This window comes from Ictidomys tridecemlineatus, chromosome 2, assembly GCF_052094955.1.
Source record: "Ictidomys tridecemlineatus isolate mIctTri1 chromosome 2, mIctTri1.hap1, whole genome shotgun sequence".
Classification (NCBI taxonomy): Eukaryota; Metazoa; Chordata; class Mammalia; order Rodentia; family Sciuridae; genus Ictidomys; species Ictidomys tridecemlineatus.
In genome coordinates this window covers 220,062,570-220,073,741 of record NC_135478.1, presented here as the reverse complement: position 1 = coordinate 220,073,741, position 11,172 = coordinate 220,062,570, and the positions used below count along the sequence as shown (strand labels likewise).

At 36.1% G+C, this 11,172-nt stretch overlaps 1 protein-coding gene across 1 annotated transcript; it reads right to left on the bottom strand.

Moving 5' to 3' along the window:
- Positions 1–6,672: 6,672 nt before the first annotated feature.
- Tas2r39 (taste 2 receptor member 39) lies at positions 6,673–7,885 on the bottom strand. Its single transcript, XM_005326702.3, has one exon. It carries the CDS (start codon positions 7,883–7,885, stop codon positions 6,836–6,838), a length of 1,050 nt encoding a protein of 349 aa, XP_005326759.2. The 3' UTR covers positions 6,673–6,835.
- Between the last annotated feature and the right edge of the window lie 3,287 nt (positions 7,886–11,172).

Sequence of the window (11,172 nt, the reverse complement as noted above, 5' to 3'; positions counted from 1 at the left end):
TGAGCCTGGTGTCCAGGATCTGCTCACAGTAGATTAAAGTCATGTGCAACATCTCTTTCCTGACCTAAGAGTTTGAGGGTTGCTGTTACCTTCTGTATTTTTACTTTTATCTCTTCTTAGAGGTTCAAGAACGCTGAAGTTCAGAAAATGAGACCTTTAGGAAGAGCCACATGACATTTTCCACAAAAAATCAAAAAAAAAAAAATGCCTGCCTTTATTTCAGAAGGAGTTCCACTGAGCTATTTGCACACAGAAAGTGGGATAATTTTTATCTGTAGAATTTATCACAGGTGAATTTCTGGACGTTGCTGATTCCACATTCATCACTATCCCCTCATTCAACCCCTTTCAACAATGAGTGTGGCCATCAGGTGTCACTCACAGTGTTACCACATGCACATTATTTTAGTTATTGCTCTAAACTTTCTTGTGAAATCTGCACTCTTACTCCCTCCCCCCCCCCCATTTTATAGGTGAGAGAACTAAAATTTGGAAAGTTTGTTATTTGCTCAAGGGAACAAGGCAGTGACTTGGACTTTGATCTTGAACTTAGTTGTTCTATCAACATTCTTGCCATTCCTTGTGTATAGACTGTGCACTCATTGCTCATGTTTTTTTCATTGCTCTTGCTACTTTTGTTGTTAATTTGATTTTCTTGAGATTGGGCTTAATTTTCTTCATGGAGTAATCTTTTAATTACTGTTTCCTCAGCATTTTGTTTCCATATTTTAAATTTTCTGCAAATATGTCTATCAGGCATTTTTTAACTCAACGGAAGCTTACTCATGTTCCCAATTCTGTTAGCTTGACAGATAGTGATATGGAGGATGCTATTTTATCACTCATGTAATAGAAATGAAAAGGAAGTCTTGTTAGGATTCATACCAGTGATGACAGTGAACTAGAAACATTGATCAACATGTGGAAAGCAAAGGTCTCAACCAGAGAGAGATTTGTCAACATTTTAGATTTACAAGCAAATGCTAAATGAACAGACTTTACATTGTTTGAAGTGCCAATGAATATGCTTCAGCATGAAAAGCTTTTACCTAAAAAGTGTTTTTCATCCAGAAAGAAAGGAAATAAAGCAAATCAACAAAACATTCTTGAACCATTTTAGAAAAGTAAATGTATAGGAAAAAGTATGAGATGAGAAAGCACAAAAGGAGGGATGTTCAATAACAATGTTGATGCAGATGCTTCTCAGTAGCATAACATTCTAGTAAACTCATCATAAATTGATGATAGTGTAAGTTGAAAATACTTTATTCCCCTGAGAAAATCACAAAAAAGTTGAAGAATCATGAGTAGAACCACTGGAAATTGGGGACCATCTGTATATATGTCTTGGATAAATTATTGCATTTAAGAAAATAGGAAGTAGAAACTTACTCTAAAATTTCCAATGGGATTTCACAATGTGTACTGGCAAATCAAAGGCTCTGAGGACAGCTAGGTAAAAAATCTGTTTACTAGGTACCATGTTTTGACTGTGTCCCCCAAATCCATGTGTTGGAAACTAAAATTCAAATTCAACAGGCCAGAGAGGTGGGGGCTTGAAGAGGCAGGTGATCAGAACATGAGGGTGCAGCAATCCTAAATGGATTAAGGCTACTATGGGAGACAGGGCTCCTTATAAAAGGATGATTCCATCCCCCTCCTTTAGGGGAAAGGAGCATCCACATGCTCCTTTCCCCTGTGCCTTCAGCCATTGGATGACACAGCAAAATGGCCCTCATCAAAGCAATCTCCAGGGTAGGACTGCCCAGCCTCCAGAACAGTAGGCCAAATAAGTTTCTGTTCATTGTAAATCCCCCAGTCCATGGTATTCTGGTATGGCAGCACAAAACAAACTAAGATACTTAAGATACTGAGGTTTAACAGAGTATTCAAATATTATGAAAGTTTATAAAAACTTTATATTTAACTGAGACAAACTTTGTTAAATGACACATACGCTTTTTAAAAATGTTAATAAAAAGTTGTCCTGGGTTGGAAGATAATGGATAAATTAAAATGTTTATTCTTTAGGTTTTTTTAAACTTAAGAGGTACCTTTATTTCATTTCTGTAATGGCCAGTTTCATATTCCTTGCTTTAAAATTCAGTAATTGGACTTACTGATTTGTATGAATTCTTAATATATTAGGAAATTAGCCTTTATCTGGGATGTGAATGGCAGATATTATTTTTCAGTTTCTTATTTGTTTTTGACTTTGTGTTTACTTTTTCTTCTATCTTATTTAGAAAGGTCATTTTGAAATCTCCAAGATTTCTTCTAGTACTTCATTTATTAGCCTTATGTCTTTGATCCATTTGCTTTGTATCTGGTATAAGATGTAGGAGTGGCATCCAAATTTATCTTTACATACTTGGCTATTTAGGTATTCTAATATCATTTATTGAGTAATACATAATTTATTACTGTTTTGCAATGCAGACTTTTATCATACACAAGATTCTCCTTTTCCTGGATACTAATCCTGTTTTTCTGGCTATTCATTTTTTAACATCACAATATTTTGTATATATTAGGTTGGAAATATATCTGCTATTTGTTAATTCTCCTCATTCATTACTTTTTTATTTTAAAAATCTTTGTAGAGATTTTGTTTTATTTTACAGATAATTTATGAGCAGTTTCCCAATCTCGGGGGGCATTTTTGTCAAAATCACATGAAACATAGGTTCATTCACAAAGTCTGATATTTATTGACATTGACCCTTTCCACTTAACAACATGGGTGGCCTTTCTGCTAGTTCAAGTCTTCTGTGGTGTACCTCAGAAGTATTTTATTTATTTATTTTTATTTTCTGTGTATTATAATTTTACATAATGGGTTCATTTTGACACATTTATAAATGCATATGACATAGTTTTCTCTTGAATTTAATAGAAATAATAGTATTTCCTCTTTGAAAAATGATGCTGGCTAAGAAGTTGAGACAGATAAATTTTATCATGTTAAGAACTCATGGGGCTGGGGATGTGGCTCAAGTGGTAGCGAGCTTGCCTGGCATGTGTGTGGCCTGGGTTCAATCCTCAGCACCACATACAAAGATGTTGTGTCCGCCGAAAACTAATAAATAAATAAATATTAAATAAAGAACTCATTCATCTATTCTTATTTAAAAATTTAAAAAAATTAATTAGGAATAAATGTTGGATTTTATTCTACTTTAGCACTTATGAACATTATTATATGATTTCTCTCTAAATTGTGTTGAAATATTTTCTAATACTAATTCTCTTTACTTTTATGGGATAAACTTATGTTCTGATTCTGTTAAATTTTACTTAGTAGTTTTGCATAAATATTGACAAGTGAATTTGCTTTCTAGTTTTCAGTGAGATAATTATTGTTGGTTTTTTTATATTGAGTGGAACCTTTTGTTGGGTTTTGATATTAATTAATTTCATAAAAATTTGGAAGTTTCCTTTAACTTTTATTCTATGAAGCAAATTTGCTTGAAATGATGTGTTCTTAAAAAGTTGGCAAAATTTCCTTGTTAATATCCAGTCCTGGCAATTTGGGGGAAGTGTCACTTAATCACTTTCCCAGATCAATAATGCTGATTCTTTGTTTTGGATTTTCCACCTTCCTTAGGGTAAATTTTAGTAAAATACATTTTTCTGGGCACATCTACTTATCAAGGTTTTCAAAATTACATGAACAAAATAATTTCTGCAGAGTATTTCAATTTCTCCAATTTGTGGTTTGCTTTCTTTTATTTCATATTTTGTGTATTTATGCCTTTTGTCTTTCTTTCCAGAGTATGTATGCTGACAATACTAATTTTATTTTATTTTTCCAGTAAACCAGTTTTTGTATTCATCTTAACTTGCCTTTTTGATCTTTATTAAATCAACATTTCAGGAACCTATTTTTCTTCATGATTTCCTCATATTTATTTTGTAATGATTCTCCTAAATTCTTGCTTAGATTTATATTCTTTTATCATTATTTCTTCTTCAAAACATACTCTTCTAGGCTATTCCTGGATGGGCACCTCTAACACTGCCACCACAATGTCCTCCTTGCCCTGCCAGACTACGAGATCTGTGATGACCAGCGTCCTCTCCGTTTTGCTCAGTACTGTGCACACAGCACCTTGGATAGCATCTGCTGTTCAAGTCAGTGTTCAACCAGTGACTGCTGAGTTAACAAATGAATGACACTGGTGATGCCCATCACAGACAAGAACTGCATGAGGGACCATCTGATTCATCAGCAAGATGACCCAAGAATGACTCTTGACATTCCAGCTCCATCAACTACAAGTGTTGTGACACCATTTAATGAGTTGGAGGAAACTGAAAGAGGAATGACTTTTGGGAGAAAAATTAAAAATCCAGCCTCGAATGCACTAATTTTGAAATACCTCTCACATTGAGATATCAATGCAATTTTTATACTCTAAAGTATTTTTAAGGGAAGGGAAAGAGGACGGGCATAGGAAAGACAATAGAATGAATCAGACATAACTTTCCTATTTTCATATATGAGTACACCACCAGTGAAACTCTACATCATGGACAACTGCAAGAATGGGATCCTAATTACAATAAGTTATACTCCATGTATGTATAACATGCCAAAATACACTCTACTGTCAAACATATCTAAAAAAATCAATAAAAATAAAATAAAAATAAAAATTAATTTAAAAATTTTGAATTAGTTCTTAGTGCTGACACGAAGGATTGCCAGATATTTGAAGAAAGACTCAATAGACTCAATCTTAAAAGAAAAGCAATTAAAGCACACAGAAAATGGAACTTGCAGGAAGAAGAAGTATAGTGGAAGGAGAAAACTAAAACATTTGAGTGGAACTTTTTATATTTTAGTGAAATATTGGAAATATAGGGGGGAAATTGGTGGTTTAGCACATTTGCTAATGAAAAGAAGGAATATCCTTCCAATCACTTCTGTTAAATAATTTAGAAATTTCATCAGTTGAAAATGAGTGATTCTTTAGGAAAATACAGGGTATAAATGCTCACTGATTTTGCTCATGTGGGTGTATGGTATATATTTGTAGGAGCATAAGTTTTTCCAGTTATGAAATACTCTCAAGCAATTTCAGTTGCTTAGAAGAACATGCGAAGTGCTGGTTGGGTTAATCTAAGTGTGAAATCATCCCACACTGTGGGATTGAAGAGGGAAAAGGGCCAGGGAATTATAGTCTTTTATATAAAAATTATATTGGGAGGAAATTGGCAGTAGAGACAATTATACAAAGAAATACCTTGTACCTGAAACCTGAAAAAGGATCATCAGCATATGACTGATTTAAACCTCCTTTCTTTCCACTAGTTTGTCTTCTGCTGGACTCTTCAAAGAAAATCTGAAACATAGCCCATTTTGTCTGCAAATACTGAAAGTATTTTTAAGAAGGTTGTCATAATGATGACCAGTAACCCAAACTGAGCGTAAAAGAAAGTGAAGAGAGGAAGAACCAAGAGCATAGAAATACTAATGCAGAGGAAGACTATTATTTTTCTATGAGAGTCTCAGAGCAAATAAAGTGGGGAAATAAGAGATAGTGAGTGATGGAAGAACGAGATGCTTCACTGGTGATTTTGAAGGTTTGAATTTTTTTTCTTTAATAAAAACTCATCAGTGAGAGAGTACATTAATGAACTAAGGTGAACAACATCCTTGTTCATATCTCTCCTACTTACCAAGTTTACTTCCTGATTAAAAAATCAATATAAAATTTATATTAGTGTATAAATGCTCTAGATAGTTCAAACAATGCAGAGAAAAATAAAACAAATTACAAATGTTTCATGTGTTCCACACACAAAATGTCACTACTTGAGTTCTTTGTCAATAATTTTTGGTAGATTCTTTCAGAAATTTTATACATACATCTAAATACACACAAAACATATATTTCTGTAAAATCAGAAAGATAAATGGAGCAATACAGTATCTTCTTATATTTTGTACTTAACATATTGGAATCCACTAGTCTGTGTACATGCATTCATCACTTTTTCACAAGGTCAACACAATATTCCATTTAAGACATACAACTCCTCTCATGAATGAACAATGCTACAAGGAAGATCTTCTTGCACATATTTTTGCATACTTACACACTTATAAAATTGTAGCTACAGGAAAAAAATTTAGACAGTAATTTCTAGTTGAAAAGAATTTTATGCACTGTTAATTTTGATAATGATTTCTGAATTATTCAGTTTATGTGTTTGGAGGAATGGAGCCAAAATGCATTTCCAGCTGTTGTTTAGAAAGCTTCCCAAGGAACCTGAATGTGCTTAAAAGGCACATGGAAGGGGAAAGAGAGTTTTTAGGAACTCAAAATTCAGAACTTGCTCTCTTGGTGGCTTTATCAACTCTGGCTGCAGCTCAGAATCATCTGAAAACTTGGACTATTATCTAAGTTTCAACACCAGACATTCTGACTTAATTGATTACAAGGTCCAAGGCTGGACCTGAGGGTCATGATGTTTTCAAGCCAACCACAGAGATTCTGATGTGTAGTCGGTGTCTAAAATCATTGCTTTAGGTAGAATAATAGATTGTGAGTTCAAAACCATTCTCAACAAAAGTGAAGCGCTAAGCAACTCAGTGCCTCTAAATCAAATACAAAATAGGGCTGGGGATGTGGCTCAGTGGTTGAGTGTCCCTAAATTCAATCCCTGGTATCTGCTCTCTGCTCCAAAAAAAAAAAAATATTGTGCCCATGAAGCAAAAGAAAACCAACATTAGATGAAAGGAATCAGATCAGGTTTGAGGGGGAAAGGAGGAGGGAAAGGAGAGAGAGGGAGTGAGAGAGGTAAGGGGAGCGAAGGTCTGGTTGGGTCAAGTTCTATGTTCTTCTTTAGGTGATGATCTCAGAATCTTCTCTCTGGGGTAAAGATGAATTTGAGAGCAAAGCTTCTTCCAAGCTCTTCTTAACCCAGGGTTGTCCTGAATCAGTAGCATTGAGTGACCAGCTGGGTAGAAAGCCATGATGATTTTGAACAAAATGTTCCAGGGACTACTGGCATCAAAGACGTTGGACACATAGAGAAACAGGGCAATGGCATTGAAAATGTAGAGAATGAGAAAGTAGCTGGTTGCTTTGATGGCCCCCATGTGAGCCTCCATGCTGGGGTCCTTGGAGCCAGTAGCACAATTTTTCATACGAAGGGTGTGTCTCTTGAGAGAGACAATCAGCAGAGTGGCTGTCGCGATGAATATGATCAGAGGAATAAGAATCCCCAGGTTAAAGAAAAAAGCCAGGTTCAGCATATTGGTCTCAGTGAAGTATACTTTCTTTGTGGAGTTGGAGAAGGGCACTGTAAAAGAATTGTTGCAATACACAGGGTAGATGTCCTTGCAGAAGAGCATGCTGGAGATGAAGGAAATAAACAAGGACAGCCACAGGAGCCAGGGTATCCATCCAGAAATTCTCCACTTCAGCTTAAGGAAAAGTGGGTGGGAGAAATTGGCAATCTTCACGAAGTAGAAGAAGCTAAGCCAGGCAGCAAACCAGAGGCTGCAATAATTTAAGAACATAAAACTTACTTTGAATGAATCATATAAAACATCTTTGTTAAGAAAAATTGGGGATGTATCGCTCAAGATAACTTCAAGCATCATGAAGATTTGGAGAGCTATTCTGGATGCACTCAGGAAAAGCAGGATCCTGCCATTGGTGGAAACTGCCTTTTTCTGAACCCATGCAGCTGCGTTTATAGCCATGATGAATCCATTTGCAATGATACCAATCATGCATTCAGCACCTATAATGGTAAAAATTAAGATGAAGGCAAATAGTGACAATTCATTTTCTGGGGAATTACAGGGTTCAGCCATCCTGAGTTGTTGCTCCTCTCTGGAGTCTGGAAGAAAACGTCTCCTAAGCATTTGATGGGCAGATCCTTGATAACTACCACTATTCATGTCATAGAAGGAAGCAGTTGATACATCATTTCCAAATTCACTCCATTTGTTTATCTCAGAATTCTTAGCTCTAAATGGGCCAATGCAAATAATGGGAAAATTTGGTTCCTAGTCCTCTCCCTAATTTCAGGCATGTTGGTATTAGTTCAATCAAAGGGGCTCAGGGAGGCACTTGCTTAAGCTGTCTTTTATAACCCACTGATGTGGGAGTGAGAGCCATGCCCTTTGGCAGGCTTGGTTAATTTGAAAATTGGCCTTCCAAACACTATGTAGTTTTGTTTCACTTATGAGTTCAGAGAACTGACTGAAAATAATACTACAAAGACTCACGCGTTAATAAATCTTATAGATATACTAGGCAGTGTCCTCACAATTTATATATTATCACATGAAAACCTCACAACAACCTTATGAGGCATGTGCTTTTATCATTGCTAATTTGTGGATGAGGAATCTCAGGCATATAAAGGATGAATTACCTGTCCAAGGCATACTCTATCCCAGTGATAGAACTGGGATTCAAACCCAAATCACATGGCCCCAGAGTTCATATTCTTGCCCACTACGGTAATACCACCTAGACCTGCGTGGATTCCTTTGTGTGTGCAAGGCTGACTCAACTGTGACATTTTTTGATGTCCTTACTATTAAAGGCGAATAATAAAGCAATAAGACACTCATTTTTAAGCAGTAGGATGTTGTTTGCAGAATTAATTACTTGAGGTAACACATTCCTTTAATTTCATGTAAGTGATTACACATGTACACACACACACATTTACATTTTATTTATTTATTTATTTTGGTACTGGAGATTGAACTCAGGGACACTCAACCATTGAGCCACATCCCCAGCCCTATTTTGTATTTTAGAGACAGGGTTTCACTGAGTTGCTTAGTGCCTGGCTAAATTGCTAAGGCTGGCTTTGAACTCACGATCCTCCTGCCTCAGTCTCCTGAGCCATTGGGATTACAGGTGTGTGCCACTGACCAGCTACCTTTTATTTTAATGAAACACTTGGAAAATAAAAGTTGAAGGAAAATTTCCCAGTTCCTTTACAGGGTAGGCTAATCTACCTGAGGGTAAAATAACGCCTTGGACTTGACTATCATATTTTGAACTATTAAAGCTTAAACAGATGAAGGAAGAATCACTTTTCTCTTGAGGAAATTGTTTCTGGCTTTAAAATGTAAATACAGGACACAGAATGATAAAATGGATTTCCCAATTTAGAGTGAATTCACTTTTATGAACACATATCACTTTAATATAGTAATAATAAAGCAGGTTTGGTAGGTGACATGTCTCCAAAAAATATTTATGACATTGGTTTTTCCTTTACTCAAGGCTTCTTTCAAATAAGGCAAAAACTTATGAAGCTTTTTTCCCAGCATGAAATGGTAAGATGTTACCATTTCATTTAAAAATCTCTGTTTCTGAGCCCTAAACCTTCTCCTTGAGCACAGATAATAAACAGCTGTTCTTCTCTGGTTGTTTCTCTCATAGAAGTTCTGGAATCTCTAGAAACTCTGATTTGTCAGGCTTTGCCCCACTTTTGCTGATCTAGGCTTCCAAGAGTATGAGGGGAAATGTCATGGTTCCTTCAATCTGATGCCACTCTCCTCACTTGCTTTGCTCATCATTGTATCCTACCCCTGGTTCCTGGTCCAGTGCCCACTACAGATACTTGGTGGGTTACTGAATGATTTACCAGTGCCTCTTAGCTCAGAGATGCCCTCTGTAAGAAGAGGCATGGAGAAATAGCACTTCCACCTCCCCCCGACTTTAAAAACTCACAGGGCCTACACTTAGATCAAGTGTGGGAGCATGAGCAGTGAGGTGGAGTGAGAATAAGAAGAGTTTGTAGAAACCATCTGCAGAAGAAACACTGGCAGGAGACAGGACAGACGGAGACGCAAAAGCAAAGCTGCTGGACCAGTGATGGGAGGCTGCAGATAGGCAGTGGGTGGGAGCAAGGGCCACGATGTTCCCAAAGGCACTTTAGAAGATGCTCTGGTTGCTACAGCTCATGACAGAGTCACTTCCTGCAATGGAAAGAGGATTTTTTTTCCTTTTGGTACCAGGGATTGAACCCAGAGATGCTTAACGACTGAGCCATATCCCCTGTCCTTTAATTATTATTATTATTTTTAATTTGAGACAGGGTCTGACTGCAATTACAGACAGGCATCGTCAAGCCTGGCTAAGAGGATTGTTTATAGGAGTTCCCAGGGCAATCTGAGGCGGGATGAAAGCACCCTTCAAGGTGAAGAGATGATTTTTTAAAAGTAAAACTGGGAACCCATACCTTAAGGGCATTTTCTATTTTTCTAAAATGCATCTTGGATATAGCCAAGTGTATTTCTAAACAAGGAAAATATAGCAAAAAGACTCCCATTAAGGACATAGGGATGACTTTTAAAAGTCCCATATATTTGGATATATTTTTAGTTTATTATTTTGAAATAAGTTTTGACATTGAGATAAACTGTACAGAGAATTCCTCTCTCTTTACCCTTTATCCAGCTTCTACTGATGGTATAAACCAAACCTAAATTAGCACTGTTACAATACTATTAGTTAAACTTTTGTCTTTATTTGGATTTTTCCAGTTTTTCCATTAATATCATTTCTATTCTAAAATCCAACCCAGGATGCCACGTGGCATTTTCTGTAATTATGTTTGCTTAATGTCCTTCAATCTGTGACAGATTGGTTTTTCTTTTCCTTTTATGACAGTTTTGAAAAGCAGTGGTCAGATATTTTGTAGACTGTTCCTGGGTTAATGCTTGTCTCATGATTTTACCGGTTTTGGATTCTGGGGAAAAATTATATACAATGTGCTATTCAGGGGCACATCACGTTAGTGTCTGGTGATGTTACATTAATCCCTTGGCTAAATGGTATCTGCCAGGTTTCTCCTCATGATGTTATCTTCTCACCTTCATACAGTCTTCATTAGAAGTGTGTCTGTCTGTAAGTGTGGCCCTATTCAAGGGGAGGTGAATTACACTTCACTTCCTGGAGAGAGAAATCTCAAAGAATTTGTGCTTTAAATATTTTAAACAACCACGATAAAACTCTGGAGGAGATACTTTGAAGCTATGCAAATACCTTGTTTTTCCTAAAACTCTTACCCACTAATTTGAGTATTCATCAGAGGATGTTGCTTATAGCAATTATTATACTACTGAAGTGCTCTAATTTTATATTTTCCTCTTTCCTTATATCTGTATTAATTATTGGTTTT

Excerpts from the sequence above, each read along its gene's own strand:
- Tas2r39 (XM_005326702.3), bottom strand. The coding sequence starts at position 7,885 with ATGCTTAGGAGACGTTTTCTTCCAGACTCCAGAGAGGAGCAACAACTC.